This window comes from Pseudorca crassidens, chromosome 21 (genome assembly GCF_039906515.1).
Source record: "Pseudorca crassidens isolate mPseCra1 chromosome 21, mPseCra1.hap1, whole genome shotgun sequence".
In the NCBI taxonomy this organism is placed as follows: Eukaryota; Metazoa; Chordata; class Mammalia; order Artiodactyla; family Delphinidae; genus Pseudorca; species Pseudorca crassidens.
The window spans coordinates 12,740,453-12,761,190 of NC_090316.1; the positions used below are offsets into that span (position 1 = coordinate 12,740,453).

Below are 20,738 nucleotides of genomic sequence, written 5' to 3' on the forward strand. Positions count from 1 at the left end.
GGGAGGGTTGTGTGTGACGTGTCAGTGGTACAATCACCATTGTCACCAATGAGATGTGGAGGGAGAAATCTAGAGTATTGCTCAGGTTGTTGCGTGGGTGACATGGGGCTCTCTTAGCCAGGAGAGGGGATGTTTTCCCTTAGTTGTTCCTTTGCTCGCTCATTCGCATGATTTTGACCCTGAGTGGATCCCTGAGTCTCATGAACTCTGCATTAACAGATTAACAGGAAGGCTGCAAGGTTTTCCCCTCACACTCCTGGCCGGAGATCTAACTCCTCAGACAGACAGAGCAGAACTCAGAATGAGCGGTGGAGTCAGCATCATTTCACGTTGTGAAAGAGTTTTTGGTCAAGGACATGTGATACCCTCTGGCTCTGCCCTAAAATTTTCTGCAGTGCCTACAACAGATCAAGGTAGATTTCCTGGGTTAATAAATTACTGTAAATCCTAAGCCCCATCATTTCGGATTAAATTTTTGATCAAAGTGTGAAGATACATGGTCCTATGACTTCAGAATTTGAAGTCAGAGAGATCAGAGATGGTCTATAAACTAAGGAGTTACTGAGGGAGGTCTTTATTTGAAAAGAAAAAAAGATTATTCAGAAGGGAGGATGGTATCTTTGCAGTAAGATTCTCGTATGAGAGTAGAATTATCTTATAATCAGCAGGAACCTGGTTACTGGGAATTCAGGACCTCAGAACAAGTGGCTCTCACCCATAGCACTTTCTCTCTTCCCTATTCTTCATAGTAGAGAGTCTAGGACCCAAGGGGAAATTGTCTGTTTTGTTACCTTATTAGCGGCTAAAGTACACACCAATGAAGATTTCCTCCAAAGAAGACGGAAAGGTCACTTTAGGCTCAACTGTGGGAAACTGCAGGGGCTCTAGAACACGACCCTAGCTTGAAGCCCCCAAATCCTGGGGAAGCAGTCTAAGCCCCTCACTTCAAGAGAAAGGGCTCAAGGTCAGGCCAGAAGGAATCACCTAATGAAAGTCATGGAATCGAAAACAAGTGTCTGCTTAACTCCTGATGATAACTAATAATGAACAGGATACAAAGTTTACACCTAGATTATTTCCTTAAAAAATATAAGAAAACTTCTTCATGTATTCTTTTTAGAGGGAGTCAGGATTATTTTCAATGAAATACATTTTTATTTAAATGAAGGATAATGTATGGGCAGTGATATTAGACTCACTTGCCTTTAGCAGTATGACCGTATTAACTATACCACAAGTCTGATGATGGGTATGGTAAGACCAAGTCACCCACCATCCTTGATGTAGGAGGCAGTTTTAAAGAATGGAATCGAAAAAGCTGAAGTCTCTAAATTATTCATTGCTTCATACTCAACGATGAGAAAAATCATCCTGTTATACATGCATAAAGACGGAATAGAGCATGAAAAATTATGGGCTAGATAATGGAAGTGGGTGAGAACCGTCCATAAATAACGTGGTCTCTTACGTGTAGGACTTAGTCTGGGATCTGACGCCTCTAATTTTGTCACTCTGTAGACCTTTGCCTGGATTATAGCTTTTTAAGGAAATAGACATCCTGGATGTAATCTAATGATTTGGTTTGAACATCCTGGGTGCAAGCTAAGGCAGAAGGGTGTGCGTGGGTATCCTATCAACTTAGGATCCTTTTGTGTTTGTTTTATCAGATGTTTGCCATGAAGTTTGAAGACAGTATTACGAAAACTCTATGAAGCGTTATGTTTCAGTAAATTTCCGTGAAATTATAATGAAACATTAATGCAATAAGCCATTAAAAAATCAGAGACTTTATGGGAAACAGTGTGGCTACATAAGAAGCAAATACCTAAAATAAAGAACCTATTTAAGATAGAACTTTCTATCTTTTTCAATAATTATGCTGCTCAACATAGAGTTGTTATTAAAAATGGATTTGCCTCCTGGCACTAGATTGAAGATACGAAAAAAAGTGTTTAACCGATCAGTTTGTGCAATATAAAGTGTGTTGTTTGGGACTAAAATATTTAGTTTCCAAAATAAAGAACCGGAGGGGAAGGAGAAAGTGGAAAGTAGCATTTGAATACTCACTATGAGCTAGACATTTTCTGGCTTCCTTCTGTGTGTTCAGATGTAATCCTCACTATACCACAGCTTTGTAAAGTCACTTGAATTCCCATGTTACAGATCAGGAAATAAGCTTGGAGGAGGAAATTGTCCAAATTCAAAATCGCTAAGTGGCGGGGACAGAGCTTTGACAGCAAAGCCCCTCCTCTTTGCACTGTAGGATGCTACCTACATATTGAAATTGTGAATTTATCCCCCTGGCTACACTTCATTTCCATGGAAAGCCATGTTTAGGAAAAGGGGCATAGAGTCACTCAGCCAAGCAGATTGGATTCCAGAGTAACTTTATGCCACACCCCAAGGGCTCCTATTCTTTCCAGTAGAAACTTGGTTTTGCATGGAACTTGTACTGTCCATGTGGTCAAGAGCTGAAAGTGAAAGAGTTGTTTGTGCTTGGCTCGGGGGGGAAGAGGAGGGACACAATCAGAAAACCTGGGTGCAAGTATCACCTCCGCAACGGACAGATGCGTAGCTTTAGGAAGAATTCTTAGCCTTCCTGAGCCTAAGTTTTCCTCATGGTTTAGCCTACCAACATCCCAACGTATTAAGAGAATTAAAAAGAAATACAGGATGTTTTAAGTCATAAAAGTTTATAAAATGTTATTATATTTAATAGTTTATTTCTCTGAATATGAACAAACACATACATAAGCTATTAAAGATGTTTATGTCTACAAAGGTAGTAATTCTCTAGCCTCTTTGGCATGTTGTGAGGTGGGAAGAAGTGTTGTTTCTTCCATCAAATTCCGTCCCTAAAAGTTCATTTGAAGGGGGAGGGTTAGAGAAAGATCCCGGGTGGAACTATTACACTAGTCTCTGTTTCCTCTTTAGGAATTACTGGTCTCCCTCTCCTGTTTTTCAAAGGATTAGGTGGGTCATGATAGGTTTCCTCCAGGTAACAAATGCCTTTTCCTATCCCCCTGGTGGGTGATGTTTTGGAGCTCACTGAAGTTCAAAACCAAAGGCTCACTGGAGAGGTCTGACAAATGCCATCCCAGGAGTGCAGTAGGAGTACACGCAGGAGTGGGTTTGACTACTATGTACAACAGCCTTAAAGGTTAGGAATATTGCAGCTTCCTGTAGCAGCAGGATGGCTCTTTTGTAAACTTAAAGCATTTCTGTTTCCTGCCAAATTAGTCTTTTGGAGTAAGAGTATCCATTGATTTATTTTACCCATCCATTGTAGAAACAGCAAGTCAGAGATAGAGTGCAAAGCGATGCTACATGAGATCATCAGAAATTTCCACTCATTCCAGCATCCCAAACCTCTCGATCTCAGAATTGCCTCACTTCACCCCAGATCTCTGGCCTGAAGCCCCTTTGTCATTTATCATAAGGACAGAAAGGCAAGAAATCTAATGATGGGGAAGACAGTAGGTTGCAAAGACAGACTGTTTGCTAGTCTGCAGAGCCAGCCTGGGTTTGACATGCAGGAGTACGTGAGTGAAGTAAACAGAGGATTGGAGTGATTATCCAGATATTGAACGTGGCTACGTGTGCGTCTTCGCTGCTCTCCACGCCACCCTCTACCCCACATGCTTCTACCTCCAATATCAGTATGTCTTATGGACTCGATTTTAACCGAAATTACTGAGACAGCTGCTTGTGGTTTTCAGTTCGGGGGATGGACAAAGCCTCAGCTGTAAGTTGAAGACACAGCGAAGTGTCTTCGTCTTTAATTTTTAAATATTCTGTGCACTCCTCGATGTGCTGAACGGCTGGCTGGGTGGATTGGACATGAGTGAACGTCATAACTTCAGGAGAGTGTGTGAAGAATTTGTATGTGTGTGTGTGTTTGTGTGTAAATCAACATTGCGACAAATCTGAGGACTCTGAATAGTTTTGGAAATTCGGTAACACAAACAGAAAAAACCGGCACGAAGTCCCCTCTTTGAACCTCCTAGACATCCAGACTGCTTCGAAAGTGACGCTAATGGATCTATCACTAGGTCATAGGAACTGCACCCAGATGTGGAGGTGGGAAGACTCAGGGTACCCTCAAACTCTGAAGGAAGCCGGTGGTCATCTCAAAGGATTGCTGACTTCGACTCCATACACTTCAGAAGTCCTGATTCTGTTTGGAGGAATGAGGAAGAGGCTTGAAATATACAAAAAGTACCACCCATGCAAGTATCTATTTGCTAAAATATGGCTTTTGTTTTGTTTAGACTAATTTCAAGAAGAAAAGGAATACCCTCATTTCTATGACTAAGTCTTAGAATGTGGGAAACTTCTCATGCATAGGCCCTTCCCTGAGCAGTAGGATAGACATTGAGTTTGCTTTACTGATAGAATGAGGAGGAAAGAACCCAGTGAAGCCTTATTTTCTCTTAAAACTGTGAATTGATAAATCATGGACCTGATGGAGAAAATACGTTTACTAAAGCTCTAGGAGAGCTTAGCAGGGCCTGGTTCTGACTGGGTGCCTTTAGGCCATGGTGGCCACCAGACTCCCTGGACCATGGTAACAAGTTTCCCTTTCATGACTGAATGGGTCTCCACACTGACATTGCCATGAGTCTGAAGAAGTTACCTGCTGTCTGTACAGAGCATGGTAACAAGCGGGACCCTGTCGATCATGATAGCCTCTCTGATATGTTCTTGTGTGTAGGGGCCGGGGGAACTGGGGGAAAGAAAGTGTCATATTGCTTGGTTGTGACTCCTTCAACAAGGTACACAGTAGTAGGCAGACTCGACAGGCAGAAGATGATTCAAGAATTGGCAGGGGGGCAAAAGCAACGGACAGAAAAGATGATCATGGGATCCATCAAACACAGTCCTACATTAGCAAAACCGTCACAGTAAAAGGCAAGGTGCTGGTCCAACAGACTGGACAATTTGTCTGTCGACCCACACTCCCAGATCTCCACAGAGTAGCATTTTTATTGCAGTATTGTCTTCCATGGAAAATGAACAAAACTTTTTAAATAAATCACAATTGCTTATTGCTTAGTATGTTGGATAATAAATTCTTTAGTTTATCAGTACCTCACGGCCTTCAAATGTGCATTCTTCAAATAGTTTCAATTACATATACATTCTTTCTCCTGAACAATAAATTATTCTTTAAAAACAAAGAAAAAGGAAAAGATACATAATTTTAAAGCAAAGGAGAACCAAAAAACATATATTTTTGACATTTATCTTAAACTTATATGAAAACAACTCTATGTTAGGTGTTTGTTTAAATATAAATAATAAAGGACATTATGTTATTTACAATGTTACATAGTAAGTTGAGAGAGTAAAAAAAAAACTGACATGGACTCATAAAGACAGTAAATGATTTAGGGAAACATCCAAGTAATGTACAATGTGTATTTACAAAAGAATATATAATAGAACTTGTGATATGTGGCCGTTTCCTTTTGACTGCATCTCTCTGCAGTGTTTCATGGGTCTTTGTAGATAGAACTCTTTGTGGCTGGTGGGAAGCAGCCAGGACTAAAAGATAAAACTAGGTCTTCCTTATTTTCACCAATGTGAGCCATGCACCTTTCAACCCCGGGCCAAAAAAAAAGTTACTGAGCAAATGACCCTGGATAAACTCTAACCATATCAAGACAGTCACACTTAAATAAGGAAGATACGGCATGTTGCTCTTTGGGACACATTCATAAATACCCAGGCAGAGTGCCATTTTGTAGAAAGCACGAGACTGTCCAGGTACTCTCAAAAACAAAAGTCCTACCAAGCAAGGAGGGAGAGTAGGGTAGTAAAGGAATCTGGAGTGAGAAAAAGGAGTTTTTCATATACTATGCTCCACTCCACATTTCTCAGCGGGATATGATTTCAGACCCAGGAAACAAAGTCGCCGTCCAACTTCTGGGCAATTTCTGCTACCTGAAGACCCACAAAAGTTTCCCATATGCGGGTAACGTAGGTTCACACTCCTTTGGATTGCGACTGCACTCTTGAGTTTATAAACAGGGATGGTGGCATTTAAACATCCTGGAGGTGCCTCTGGGAACCCAAATCCGGGGACCACAGCAGGCAGCCCCGAGGAGTCAGCTGACCTTTCCTATCAAGGGAACCTCTCATTCTACGGACAGAAAGCCTGTCCCAACAGATATGCCACCTCGGTGAGTGACCAGAACCAGTTGGAAAGAAAATTTCCTCTCAATTTTCATCTATTTTTGCAACCTGAAAATTTACAGTGATTTTTCATACTGAGGAAAATGTTGTTCATTGCTCTCAACAGAAGATTTTATTTATTCCTGAAATTCTCCAGAATGGGACTCCAAATGCCTGAAGAATTTGAAACAGAAATTTTAGAGTTTTAATTACAGTGGGACTTTTTTTTAATTGAAATAGACTAAGAATGAGTCGAGGTCTTCAAATGCAGTATTAGAGTAATTGAGAGAATCTCTTCACTGCTTGACTGCTTTCTCTCCCCTGCCATGAGCTTAACTGATTCTACAGAATTGGGAAATCAGTGCAACCTGGAGAGTTGTCAGGGCCTCCTTAGGAGAGGGGAACAAGCACATGAAGATACCGCTGAGCGCAGAGAAAGTGGCATGGGACCATGAAGGATGCTTGGGATACCAAATACTAAGAGTAACTTCAAGGACCTGTAGACAGGTGTCTCTGTGGATTGTAGAAACACTTAGGAGCTTAATGACATGACTCATGCTCAGCCTGCATTTTTCTTCTAAAACCTCCTTGCATGTCACTTCTTTCCTTTAATTTTAACATAGAGATTTGGTGAAGAAATAGATTCAGTTCACCTGCAAACAAGAAGAGTCACTCTCCTTGACTTCATGTCTGGTATTTTGAACCCCCTGCTAACCTGTTCCCCGTTTTGTTCCATGGCTCCTAGGAGGCCACTTGGAACGTAAGTAAAGCTCCAGCCCAATCTGACAGAAATGGGGCTGTGATTTTTTTTTTTTAATTCTCTTATTTTCCTGGATTAGCAGTTATTTCAAATGTTTCTACCTACAGGCTTTCCTTGGATTGGCAATCCCAAGTGAACGTGCAAAGTATAGACCCATCTTAATCCTGTTTTTGTGACAGTAAAGCAAAAAAGTAAGAAAGGGGGAAAACGGGTGATACAGCTGTAAACAGAGAGGTTAGCACACAGGTGGGAGTCATTTCTGCATGGAAAGGTGCAATCTTTCCAAGACTATTGCCATTTCCTGATGAATCATCACTCGTAGGAGGTTCTTACTAATCAGAAATCACATGCACACTGGCCATTCCTGACAAAAATGTTCATGCATAGTTATGACTTAATCAAGGCAACACTGAAAAATGAGAGAAACATAATGAGGACAAAGGAATGGTCAAAAAAACTTAAAAATTACTAACCAAGTCACACAGTTGCTCTCCCCCGTGTCTTCTATGTATTCACTCCTCTAGACAGTCTAAGAAGAATTTCCCTACGATGACGTCACCAGTATGTACAGCAGGCACATTTCACTCTAGAAGTACTTCAGACAAATTGCTGAGTGTGCTGTTGAAGCTGGGGTTTTTGTGCCATAATATGTCTGTCCTTGAGCCAAGAAGACACAACCGGTCCCTAGCTCCAAAATCAGTGAAAAAACACAAGTCAGGAACGATTGCACCTTTTCCAGCCATGGTTTGCTCTTCAGCTAGATGAGCCGCTGTATCATTCCCCCAGAGAGAGAAGGTGAAACCGATCCTCGCCTTAGGGGCTGGATTTTACCCTGATCGGTAGCCAGAACCCATTTTCTCTGCTATCCCGAAAACTTGCTTTTTTTTTTGGCCGAGAAAAAAAATCAATCAAAATAAAGTAAATGGTAGCTCCTTTTGTCAAGCAAGCTGTCTTCTGATGAATCATACAGTTTTTGAAAAAAAAAAAATCACAATATTACTTTCTTCCTAATATTTAACATGACTTAATGCAGTTTCCTGCTGTAATTAACAGTAGCATGCTGCTGGATCTACTATTATCTCAGAGCCCAGTGAAGCAGACCTTTGGCTGGCAGAGTCGTAGACACAACTCATTTCATATACTGAAAGCAAAAGAATATTTCACACAGAAGGGGAGTATTTGGATGGATGTGCCATTACAAGACGTACTGATCGAGAACTACTTGAAGCGGACAGAGGGACAGTTGCAAATCCTGTAAACCATACATCGAGTCAACGTCATAATGCAACGCACAAGAAGCCAGCAGAAACGGAATATGCGGGGTGGGAGAGGGTTTGCTGAAATACTGTGAAAAAGCAATCACGGGAACAGTACAAAACTTGCTCTCGACATAACATAACATAAAGGCACCATTGATATCTTTCTCGTTTGGAAATACTGTAAAAAGTTGCTACATATGGCACATAACACATTTGTACATACATATATTTAATTTATAAAAGATTTTTTTCCTGTTTTCTATTTGCAGGACTGCTAAAATAAAATAAATTGTTTAATTTAAGGTGGAATACTTTATTATATAAAATAAAGTTTTACAGGTGAATCTATGGGTTTATTTCGGTTTTATACAGCAATAGGGTCTTGGTTAGCGATTACACCGGACAGCCTGGCCTGCAATTCTTCCTGCGGAGAGAAGCGGCCTGCTGGGTTAGTCCTGCTGTCAGCCAGGTGGAAGGCAGGGGCTGCCTCAACATTGGCTGCCAGGGGGTTCTGTATGCCCAGGAAAGGTGTATCTTCTCCTACTCTTTCATCCTCTGTTTCACTCTCTGAGTTACTGCTCTCAGCGCTTGTGTTGCTGTCCATTTCCAATCTGTGGGCAATATGACCATTGGGCTTGGTTCTTTTGGCCCGCCGGCTGTTGGTGAGTTTCTTAACCGACTCTTGAGTCAGTTCATACTCCTGGGTCGTTTCATACTCTTCATCCTCCACTATCCTCAAGGGGCTAGGGGGTGGGCTGTGGCTCTCGTGCACGGGGTTGCAGTGGAAGGAGTTGAACTGCTGAACGTGCTGGACATCCCTCTCCCGCAGCCATGGCGGTGTCACAAGAAGCAGGGGTCTCTCTTCTTCCACGAAGGGACTGACTGCCATGGAGGGCATGGACACCGTCGTGCTGGACACGGGTGGAGACATTTCCGAAGGGGGCGATTTGGGGGAGCTTGGCGTGTGGAAATCTACAGGTGACATACGAGCCGGGGTGGTCATTGCTGATACATACCTGTGTGAGCAGAGAATACCCCGCATAAGTGTGGTGGAATGAGAGCCGTAGAGCAGGGGTGGGGGGTGGGGTGGGGTCAGGGGGCATCGTTCACAATATTATCATCAGATATCATCCTCAGAGAATTTCTATTCATCGTACACTTCTCGGTTTTTGCACTAGGACATTCAGCACCCTTGGAATCTCAAATTAGGTAGCCAAGAGTCTCCTCACAGGAGTGCATGCAAAGATCAGCTAAATTGCCTAGCTCATCAAAGCGTTTGAGGTTTTCGGATCTCGTCATGAATTTTAATAAAAGCACGTGAGTTAAGACAAGAGGGCGCCGGGTCCTGGAAACCTCTCAGTTTATCAGGACCAAGGCTCAGGGATTTGGAAGGGAAAGAAGTATTACTTAAATACTATACCTTCCCAAAGGCCAAGGGGTCTTAGAGAATGAAGCCCAAATGGGGAATGGAAGAAGCTCTAAGATGAGTTTCGGAAAGCTGGATCTGCATGCATTTGGATCTGTGGGCCTTGTTTCTCCTTAGCTCAGCTATAAGGTTATGTCTTATGAAAAAAAAAGAGCATAGTAACTTAGATTTATTCCTGATAACAGTGTAACACATTTATGTGCTTTTTTAACTTTTCCATGAAATGTTACTTCTTAACATTCAATTTGCAACTCTCCATCCCAGTGACCATGACATTTCAAAGGTAACTTATTTTGGGCTTCATAGTTCCGTCCAATCTCTGGTCTACCTCTCTTCCAAAGCCCACCGCTGTATGCGTCTCTGGCTTATCTCCTGTGACTGCTCAAGACTGGGCTGTACCGTGTCGCCTTATGTCATGTTACGTCTGATCATGCTCAGTGAATCTAGCTGTCAAGACATTGAGTGCACTGTTTTTACCATATCGTGGTTTCTTCCCCCAGAACAAGAAGACCTGATGTGGCACTGAGAAAGATGTGGCTTATTCAGAGTCACATTTCTCAGCTTGGATAAAAATGTCACCAATGCATAGCACTAAAGGACTCTTTTCTTCACATTGGCATTTGCAGAGTCTAATTTGACATGACCTGTGATGACACAGGACACCATCTTCTGAACTCTAGCTAACAGAAACAAGAAACTATTAACTCTTGTGCTTATCAGCCATGATTCTGAGTCATATGGAAGTGAGCTCTGGCTGTGTCTAAAATGGGAAGGTGTCTAGAGATGGAAATATTTGGGGATCAAGTCTCCAGACATTTTGTTTTGGGGATACTTAAATTAAGCGCTCTGAGAAATGCTAATTCAAATCCAATCAGCCCATAAAAGTGATTCGTCTTTTCTCTCCATGATGCCTAGGTTCAGGTATATCTTGCAGTCCTAGCTAATATCTGGGGTATGAAAGGAAGCAGGGAAGTGTCAAACTTTAAAGACAAATATCACATGTAGTGATGAAGACAGAATTTATCCCTAAACTCTTTTTCAGGTTTCTAAAAGGACTGAATTAGGACAGACTTCATACATAAAGATATAATTACATGAATTTAAGACTAATGTTTTAAACCAGTTTTGGACCATGTCTACTTTTTCATAGATGAGTTACAGAGCAACCACTAATTCTGTAAAACTCTGAAATACCATTTGGGGGTAAAGGCTTTTGAAAAAAAGTAATCAGCAGGTTCTATATGACCTGCAGCCTCCAAACCGGTCTCCTTTGGGGTAAGTACTTCCCAGTGCATGAGTAGAAGGGTGTATCAAAATTATCTCCACCCATGAAAACCAAGTAAGTATCGCTTCGACATGATGTAAACCTTTTAGTAAGTGGTCAGAGATTAGACTGAGAAGACAGTAAAGTCAACAAACCAACAAACCAACAGACAGAAACCCCGCTGGATTTGAAAACAAATAAGTAACAGCTTACTGATGGGCTAGGAATGCTGGTTGGGTATAACTTTCTCCCCCAGTTTAGGTGAAAATGGATCCGGAGAATCTATGAATTCAGTATTCTTATTAAGCATCGCTTTCAGCTCACTTCGCTCTGATCTTTATTTTACCTTTGCTGTGACTGCCCCCCTGACCCAACCCTATAGCCCCAGAAGGAAGCCAACACACTCTGGAATAAGGGCCACCCCAAAGGCAATATCTGCCTTGCCAACCTCCCGCGAAGACGGCGAGGTGAAGCATACGAGACACTTATTGAGTCATCCCTTGTTGGAATGCCGTAAAGGGATACTATCTGGAGGGATGCGAGCCGTCCCTACAGCCGTCAGCAATGACACAGCCCTTGATTTGACTTAAGTGAGGCTGGAAGGTAAGGAAGAGTTAATGCGTGCGACCGGGAGTCCAGCTCGACCAGAGTTTGGATAACTGGCCACTTAGAATTCTAGAAGGGTCCTGATCGATCACTGAGGCCAGCATTCTGCTCTCAAGGTACAGTTGAGGAAACGGAGACATCCCCCACCCCCCGCCGCCCCGACGGTCTGAGCCTAAGGTCAGAGCTAGGAACTCCCAAGTTTGCTGCACCTTCCACATCGAATCATTCCAGCTCTTTAGAAGTCTGTTGCCTGTCAGCCACGGAGATGATGCGAGAAGCTCGCGAGCAGTGGGTTCAGTCAAACCCAAAGATGGCTTCGTCAACCAGAAGCACTCCTAGACCAGGCAGCTGCCGCCCCTTATTCTCATTAGAGTGGGTTCCTCAGGTGGGACCGCAGGTGCTCACGGGGATTCTCTTACTGGGGTGCTCTCTCCTCTGTAGTAGCTTTGCCCTTCGGTTTTACCTTTCACTATGAGGAGAATCTCGGTAGGAGTCAGGGGTTTCTCTGGCATGCCTGAGGAAGCTGTTACACTCGCGAGGGCCTCCCAAGCCATTAAGACGTCCTCTTGGGCCCCCAGTAGGGCTGCTGTGCCTACTGTTTTCTACAGATGACATCACGATGACAGAGTGGCTTTCTGAAATGATGCTTTCAGTGTGTCCGTTGCTCCAGCTACAGAGGAAATGTGAGAGGCAAAGAGAGAGAGATTTTTAATTATAGGCACACATGGAAATGAAAGGAAGTGATCTGACAAGTCTTGCGAATGACTGGTGCATCAGTAGTTCACTACGATAGTACTTGTCTCAGAATAGAATTGTTTATAAAGTTGCTTGCTACCGACAGGATCTTGATTTAGACTGGCTTTGCAAGGATACACTTTATTCATGTGTTCACCCATTCAACACACATGTACCAAATGCCATTTCGTACTAAGTATTCTTAGAGTCTGTCTGTTCTTGAGTGGCTTAGATTAAGGAAACACCTGTCTCATGGGCTTCATTTGGAAGTGTAGTGCTACCCTTGGTAGCACACATTCGGATATCACCAGAGCATTTGAGAATTTAGGTTCAGCTCTTTAGCCAGTTCTCATGTGCATATCCCAGGGCAATCCAACCACTGGAAGAAGTCAACTTCTAAGTATTGTACGGCCTCTAAGACAAACCCTTCCCAGTGTAGTAACTCTGTGAATGGTCAGGCATGAGAAAAGACGATCTCTAAAATAAGGAACAACGATCCTATAAGGTAGGTGTCATTTCCCCTTACTCTGCTAACGGAAAAATTGAGGCTCAAATTCAAACAGCAGTTAAGCGGCAGAGCCAGTTTGATGTCCAAAGTCGGTTTCTGTCCCAAGCCATACACTCTGCTTTACCTCACTGCCTCATAAGTACCTCCTGTCCCTTTTGTAGGCAGTGAGAGCAAAAGACAATGTGTAAAGATTAGTTCTTAGAGAAATGCCTTGCGATTTTTTATTCTCATACCTGTGACTGGGAGTCTGGGTGACAGTAGTGGAGTGATGAGCTGTCGAAGTGTAGTGACTGGTGGAAAAAGACGTCTCCGCCTCTCTCTCGACAATATGCTCGCTGGAGATGACATTTTTAGATACGTATTGCTGGATAAACAAAGAGACACAACTTGAAGATTTAGGGAAGTCAAAATGCTAACAATGTCACATGCACACACACAAAAATCTCTACTTCTAATACACATGCTTCGTAATAAATTCCAGTTTCCAGTGGCCAGATGACAAAACCTATCCCAGCTACTGTGGTCTTTAAATTAGGTAAATGGAGTTGAGGGATTGCTCTTCGGATACGCGTGCAGTGTAGGTCCTACAGTCACAACTACGTTTTATCAGAAACAGACCTATTCTCTTTCGTTTCCAACTGATAACATGACTAGAATTCAATACAAAAGTCTGCCCAATACTTATTTTTGTAATAGTTGTTGCAAATCAAAAACGACGAACAGATATTTGAGTGCAACAAAAGAACAGAGATGGTTTGTCTCGTTTCAAATTTCAAGTCACTAGAAGAATGAAAAAAAACTCTGTTTTGAATCTATCTTTCTCTTTTAATTTCTCAGTGCCCGTGGTGCCCTAATGATATCGTTGAAATTTTTAACTTGTCAGTGGTAAGACTAACAGGGCTACTGAGAGATTTGAAAGACTTAACAGCAGTTGTCAAGGTTACACATCTTGACAAACCATACAATAGAGGGCCTTATATTGAGTGCAAGTAGATTGTACTTTATTTTCACCACCAAATCACAGTAGCTGTCACCGCCTTTCATTAGTGAGAGAGGGACATCTTTAAATTGTCTTTTAAACCCTGTTAGTATTTACACCAAATTGAGTTAAATAACGGGGTAAAAAGACACGGATAGGAATAGTCTTAGATGAAATAGGGCAGTTTATAATCTGATGGGTTATGGGCTCTAAAAGAACCTGATATATTCATGGAAACCAAAAAAAAAACAAAACTGCAACTTGAATTATGCTTGAAATTATGGCTGGTTCTCTTAACCATGGAAAGGTTATTCCATGTGGATCTTTGCTTTAAGGAAAAGAAAGATGGCACTGTCATATGTAACGACCTATTTTTAGTCTGCGTACCAAATGACTCTTGCGCCTTGGAAGGCAATGTAAGCTCAGTGAATCTAAGGAAAATCATGTTTAAAAATGATACAACATTCATTAGATGCCACTGGGCTAAGTGTTTTATACGGATTATCTTTTTAATGCTCGCAAGAACTTTTTGAAGTAGGTATTATTTTTATGATGAAGAAACAGGGTTTAGAAAAGTCAAAGCTCACAGTAACATAGCTTGAGCCATAATTGGAATCCAGGCAGTCATTCTGCCTCCTATGTATTATATAAAGTGACAGATTATAGGTGTGTCAATAGTGAATGAATTTAGCAACTGTGCAGAACATTCCAATGAACATACTGGTAGGGGGAGGAAAGCAGCCAATATGTTAATTTATCAGCACCTAACAGTCTCCTGTAGGTCTTTCCTACAAGACTTGCTGGTGGTTGAACCTCCAGCAACCCTGAACTTGGGTCTCTGATATATTTGCTCCACACAAAACCCATCTTTGACTATAGGATAGAAAATGGTACTGCAATATAATCTTCCAGCTTTGCCTATAAAAAGCCAGACATCAGAGGGGAATGGAGAAAACAGGAAGAATGATGGCGGAGTAGGAAGGTAGAACTCCAGAAGCCGGGAGAGCTGAGTCCAGCTCTGCCCTGGCCCTTATCTGTAAAAAAAAAAAAAAGCTATGTAAAGACTCTCAGAATTTAATATTTGATGACTTCATTATATTTAAAAGCTGAATGCTCCATAAATTTAAAAAATAGATCTTCGAATGATGAAGGATGTATTTCCTCTGGACGGTTTGGCATCATGTAGAAAGAGTTGGAAAGTATTAAATTCTTCTAGTTTGGCTACTGAGAAGCAAGGTTGGTAATGGCCTTGACCTTTTCATGCCCTAATGTCTCCCTTTGTTAATCAGAATCAGTAAATCATCAGGCACCGGACAAATGAGTCTAATAAAAAAATAAATGACTCTAGAGCCTTTAGTTCAGTTATCAGGGCTAATCAGTTACAGACTGAAGCAGCCTTCATTTCCAAAGTATAAAAAAAAAATAAAACATTTCCTTCTGATTCTTGTATCATGAATTTTATTATTTTTCTTTCTTTTTTTTTTTTTTCCTGTTCTTTCTTCTGGTTACGGTTTCCCTACAGAACAAACCCAACATGATTATTCCGATCCCTTAATGAACACTTTATAAGAGGAAACGTGCTTGTTTTACAGTCACCAAATCCACTTAAAAAAATGTTCCCGTTATTTTCTCTTGGCGAAACCTTGGATTCCTGGAAGCCCTGGTGATTAATGGCAGCAGCTAAGAGCCTAAGAGCTTTAGAAAATAAACTTCAAGGTGCCTGAACAGAGGAGAGATGCTGAGCTTTTCCACTGGCCAGAGTCAACATACATTCACCAGCTGCACGTTCTCGGGGGGTGGATTGGGGTGATGGGGCCCGTTGGCTATGTTCACCATGTTGTTTCGTTCAGAGCGAAGACTCTGCCGAAGCCGGTCGTGAAGCTTTTTCCGTTGCTTCCTGGATAGGAAAAAAGGAGCGTTTATTTTTTCTATTATTTACATTTTTCAGTACAGTCGATTCTTTCTTCTATCAACACACAACTCAAGGCAGTGGCTTGGGAGGGAGGGCGGAGGAGGGAGGCAGTGCCACTTCCTCTCAGGAGGGGAATCATCTATGCTTAGCAAGTAGATTTAAGAAGCTGCATGGGATTCTTACAGAAATTGAACTGGACTGCTGAGAGATAAAGAAAAAAAAAGAAGACAAGTCAAGTTGAGAGGTGGCTAATACCCCAACTTTCCTAATCAATCCATCTTTGCCTAAGTCTTAGGGATGGTCATTTGTCTTAGGTAACAAGTCATGCTATGCAACTGACAAGGTTGATTTCATTTATAGTTTTGCCGGTCTGTGTGTCTTTCAAGAAAATGCAGTTAGTGTTGAATCTGTGCATCACACATAGCGTGTGTATGTATAGAACTGTACGTGAGTGAAGATACGTACTTATTTTGCCGGTAGATTTTGGCACAATTATAATATGATCCTACTCTATTACCACTTTTCTCTGTAACTAGGGAGTGAATATTCACGTATTCAGATTGAATATAAGACGACTCCTAAGGGGGATTCCGTGAGGGCTTGTTTATCTCTATCGCTTGCTCAGTTCTGGCAACACACTGAATCCTGGGACATTAAGAAAATGCCATCCATGCCCTTACATTTATACCATAAGAGCATATTGTCTTTGTTCCTCAACTTGGATCGTAATATTAGTCCTATGACTAGTTTTGGCTCAAGATTTTATATGATGAAGTGACAAAATAAAACAAAACTGTTAATAACATTATTTCAGCCTTGAAGCAGGAGTTCTACGTATGAGAGAAAAATGAAAAGAATTCATGTCAAACGGTAATTGTATTTGCTAACATGAACCCAGCTTAAAGGACCAACAAGGCAAACACAAATCTGTTTTCATGTTTCTCTTTTATTCTTTCAAAGCGAGTTTTGCTTAATTCTCCTCTTGTGAGATTCCTTTTGTACATCTCTCACTTTGGGAGCATTGGAACCGGTCACCTAATTAGATGGAATTGAAAATTCATCACGATCATATTTTTTAAAAACCCCTGCATTTCAAACAGCACCAAATGCTCCCTTTATCCGCTAAGTCTGAGTACAGTTGGACGTGTCCTCAGCAGTGAGATGACACGCTCCTCCCCCACAGACACCTGCGTGTGTCCCTGTACAACCCTGTCCCTCCCACCCTTTCTTCGGTCGTGGGACTGCGGTCAATTATCAGAAGTCTTCTGAACACTTTCACACAAATAGGCAAAGCTTTCTAATGTACGTGATTAGGAAAGGTCCTCAAAATGGATTACTCAGGAGGAAAAAAATAAGGAGCAAGTCCCTCTGTGGCGCCCACCCCCTTTTCTCAAGACTAGGCAGTGGAGCTTGCCGGCCAGGCTGTCTGTGCGCTAAGGGGAGGGGGTGAGGAGGGCGTTTACTTGGTTTTGCAGTAGGCTAAGGAGAGGGGGTGAGGAGGGCGTTTACTTGGTTTTGCAGTAGGCCACCACACACATGATGCCGACCACAAGCAGCGCGATGCAGATGCCGGTGATGGTGAGCACCCTCTTCTGGTAGAGCTCCTCCGCTTCTGGAAAGGGACGAGAGCAGACGTCAGCAAGCGTCCCTAACCCTCGCCGGGACTTACAGCTGAACAGTTGGCATGCTGTATTGTCCATGTTCACAAGAAATACACACGGGACACTTCATTCCTCTTGCAGACGTACTTAAGGTGCAGCATACTCTGCACTACAGTTTGAGCATAAAATGGCAAAGCCCGTTGGGGGCCATTTATAATTTAAAAAATGATACTATTCAGTTACTTTAATGATAAGTTATAGATATATGTGTACTAAACTGGCACATCATAAACATTAATTATAAAATAATGATTTGGTTAAAACTGTCGATTTTATTTTTTTTAAAATCTCTTGCAAAGACAACAGGAATCAACACCAGTAAAAGGAGCCGGCATTGGCGCCACTGGGACCCTCTGTCTCCTTCTTTCCTTCTTCCCATCCTCCCAGCCCCCGCCCCTCCCTCACCCTGAGCCTCTTTGGATTTCCCAGCTATTTCCCATTCCTGTGGTCTTTACAAAGAGCCACTTCTAACTTAAAAAAAAAAAAAGAGAAAATCAAAGACATTTGCAAACATGAGCTTGACTTGTAGTTAGCAACAAAACTGATGCAGGATCCCTATGACTTAACAGTAGAATGCAAACGTAAGCACCATGACAGGGAGTATAGCAGGGCACTGTATCAGAGAAACCCCATACGATGGGTGGGATCGTCCCGTCCTGGGCCATGATGAAGATTTGTCCTTTGAGGAACAATTATTATTACTTCACCAGTTGTACTTAGAGACCTAGTTTATGGCACTACAAAACCACTGGCACAAAATGATACATGATTTGAAATAGATTGTACTCTCCTGCATTGACCAACTTGGCCAATTAGCTAATGTCGGTTGCACTAAGGAGATGGGATGCTTAGAACTTTCAGGTGAAGGTACTGCTGTACCCCCCAATGCAACCAGTTTCTGCTTCATGGAAGGCTTTCTATTTGCCAGTTGGGTTTTGTGGGGCTAACTTGCTTAGACTATGGTAGGTCAGGTTCTTAACAACATTGGCTGATTTAATGGTGAACCTGATCCTCTTAGGAGCTAAGCTTCCAACCAGTCCAATCACACGTATTATTGGGAGAGATTCACGAGTTCAATGAGAAAGAGAACTCGACTGATGCATAATAAGCGGGGTGAGCTGTATTTGCTCTTCTGATTAACAAGCTGGTCAAGAACTGGGGAATATTTTACCGATGAAGGTCTCTTATCTGGACATCAACATGGGGCCTTATGGAACATTTTCAGTTTACATTCTCTGTCTCAGCAACCACACTTTTTTTCTCTGCTGAGAGAGGGCAAGTCGCTGGAAGTCTTCTTGAAATGAAAAAGTGCAATGTAATTTCTATGATACAGTAGACTTTATCATTAAACAAAACATTTCCTACAAGCCAAGCCCATGGTAATCAAATTCCAGTTAACAGGTCAGGAACATTGTCAAATCAAATTAATAAGAGCACTGATTATTATTAACAGGAGGAAGAGAAAGAAGTAAGAGACCAGAATGCTGCAGAGATTATACAAAAACAAACCAAAAGTGTTGGAAGTGGAAAAGAAACAAACGGACAGGACAGACGGGCTGACAGAATGACGGAGAGAGGGAGGAAGCCAGGTAGGAGGGAAAACAAGGTTAAGAAGTGAAGGAGCAATCTGAAGTCCCTGGCACAGCATGCCTGGTACTAAGGGAGGAAAAATAAATACATAAAAGAAAACCAGAGGGAGGAAGTGCTGGGGTGGGAGGAAAGGTGGATGCAGATTTGGAAGGGTTATCCCATACAGCATAACTCCTAACCTAGACTGGCGGTCACGTGGAAGCCACAATTAGAAAGCAAAGCAGCTGGTGCAGCTGATGCATTGCGGGGCGACAACGGACCAGGAGACATAGAGCGGTGTCACGTAGTTTTGTGCCGCAAAAGTCAAATGAGGACGTGGCACGTGGATGCTTGTATGTTAATTGCGAGTGTCTGCTGCCTCCTACCTCCCCTCCCACATAGACACAGGACAGGGAATTCAATTTCATAAGGTGTTAATCTGTGAGCTGATGCCCCTGGGGCCTCCGCCTGGACCGGGCACCCGGATCAGTTTTCAGCACTAAGTCTAAGCAGCAAAGGCATCGCCCCACTGGTCCTTCTCCAGGGATGCAGGACACGGAGCAGGGATCCTTTGGTTGTGATGAACTGGTTACAAACCAGAAGTGTGAAAGTGTCATTGCCTAGAAAATGAAGACCCTACTATACCTCTTTCGCTTACTCTATTGTTTTCTTCTTTCCAAATGGCAAGCACTTGGCAGCATTGCCATCTTCCCATTCTATCTTTAGAGAAACCTGGGAAATTGCTTCTGCACACTGCAAAAAGAGGACCTAGCCAAGGGCCATAGGGGGAAAGGCATCGTGCCTCTCACGGCCTCTTTGGCAAGTTTTTTGGTGGTGGTTAATTATAAAATAGACTAATTTGGGTTTGTGAACAAATTGTATATGATGACTTGCCCATTCTTCCTAGGTTATGTCAGAAGACACAGTTTTTCCAGGAAAATCAATCATGGAAATAGAAAGGCAGCCCAGTAAAGGCCAAAGGGCAAAAGAAAAGTGCTAAACGAGCTAATTAAAACCAAGGCCCCTAGAACACAGATGTGGATCAGGGTTCTGTATTCACATCAGCATGTTTGCGTTAAATGTTTTTCATCTAAGTTTCTGATTTTCCAGTGGTTTACTAGATCAGGTGACCCTCACAAAATAAATGTGTTCAAAGAGAAATACCTGATGAACAATAATATAAACAATGAGTTTTTTAAAAAACCCTTCCCCCCCCCCCCTTATTTTTTTCCTAGTGTGACGGGGTCAATAGGACAAGAACAGATTAGAGGCAGCGTTGAAAAGAAGAATCCATCAGGCTCGTTGGCGGATCTGCCTTATTAATGAGTTGCAACACTTCTGAGTCCTTATGGTTTGGCTGGATGCATCGAATGAACCAGATCAAGCATGTTTTTCAGACTGATCTGGCTAGGCCAAGAGACAGAAGCCTTGGCTGTCTCAATTTTAATTGACCTTTAAAGTCGGATTTTCCTTAAGGATGGAATGTTCTGGCTGGCTGGGGACTTTGGAACCTCTGGAAGGTTTGCCCTTAAGAGGTCAAACCTTAAGCTTACCAAGGTAACCCCTGGTGTGGGTACCACATCAGTGTGCCTTTACTAACCCTTCAGATCTTACTGAGGGAGGTTATACATCTGAAATATCCATCACCCTACTTCATTGTTTGGGAAGAGAAATATTAAATTTAATAATTATACCCTAAAGTGATAAAGCAGGAAAGATGCTCTTAGGGAGAAGAGGGGAGGTGACGGTGGTATTTTTTTCTTCCTTTCAGGTAAGGCCAATAAGTCTATTTCGAAGTGGGATAATTTTTATCCCAAGGAAAGTAACCTGAATAGATGACTCCCCTCGTGTAGACCACCTGCCCCCTGCGGGATGTTGGTGG

The 20,738-nt window shown here is 42.3% G+C and overlaps 1 protein-coding gene across 13 annotated transcripts in view; it reads right to left on the reverse strand.

Moving 5' to 3' along the window:
- Positions 1-4,968: 4,968 nt before the first annotated feature.
- Positions 4,969-20,738, reverse strand: part of NRG1 (neuregulin 1) — a 1,014,644-nt gene continuing 998,874 nt past the window's right edge. For 9 of the 13 annotated variants that reach the window (XM_067721987.1, XM_067721985.1, XM_067721984.1 and 6 more), the window contains 5 exons: positions 17,136-17,238; positions 15,485-15,611; positions 12,969-13,099; positions 11,956-12,162; positions 4,969-9,212 (listed from right to left, as the gene is read on the reverse strand). In XM_067721987.1, the coding sequence (XP_067578088.1) occupies positions 8,561-9,212; positions 11,956-12,162; positions 12,969-13,099; positions 15,485-15,611; positions 17,136-17,238 (1,220 nt within the window). In that variant the 3' untranslated portion in view covers positions 4,969-8,560. Of the gene's footprint in view, positions 9,213-9,616; positions 9,759-11,955; positions 12,163-12,968; positions 13,100-15,484; positions 15,612-17,135; positions 17,239-20,738 lie in introns of all 13 variants that reach the window. The other 4 variants (XM_067721991.1, XM_067721990.1, XM_067721988.1 and 1 more) reach the window with 1 other exon arrangement.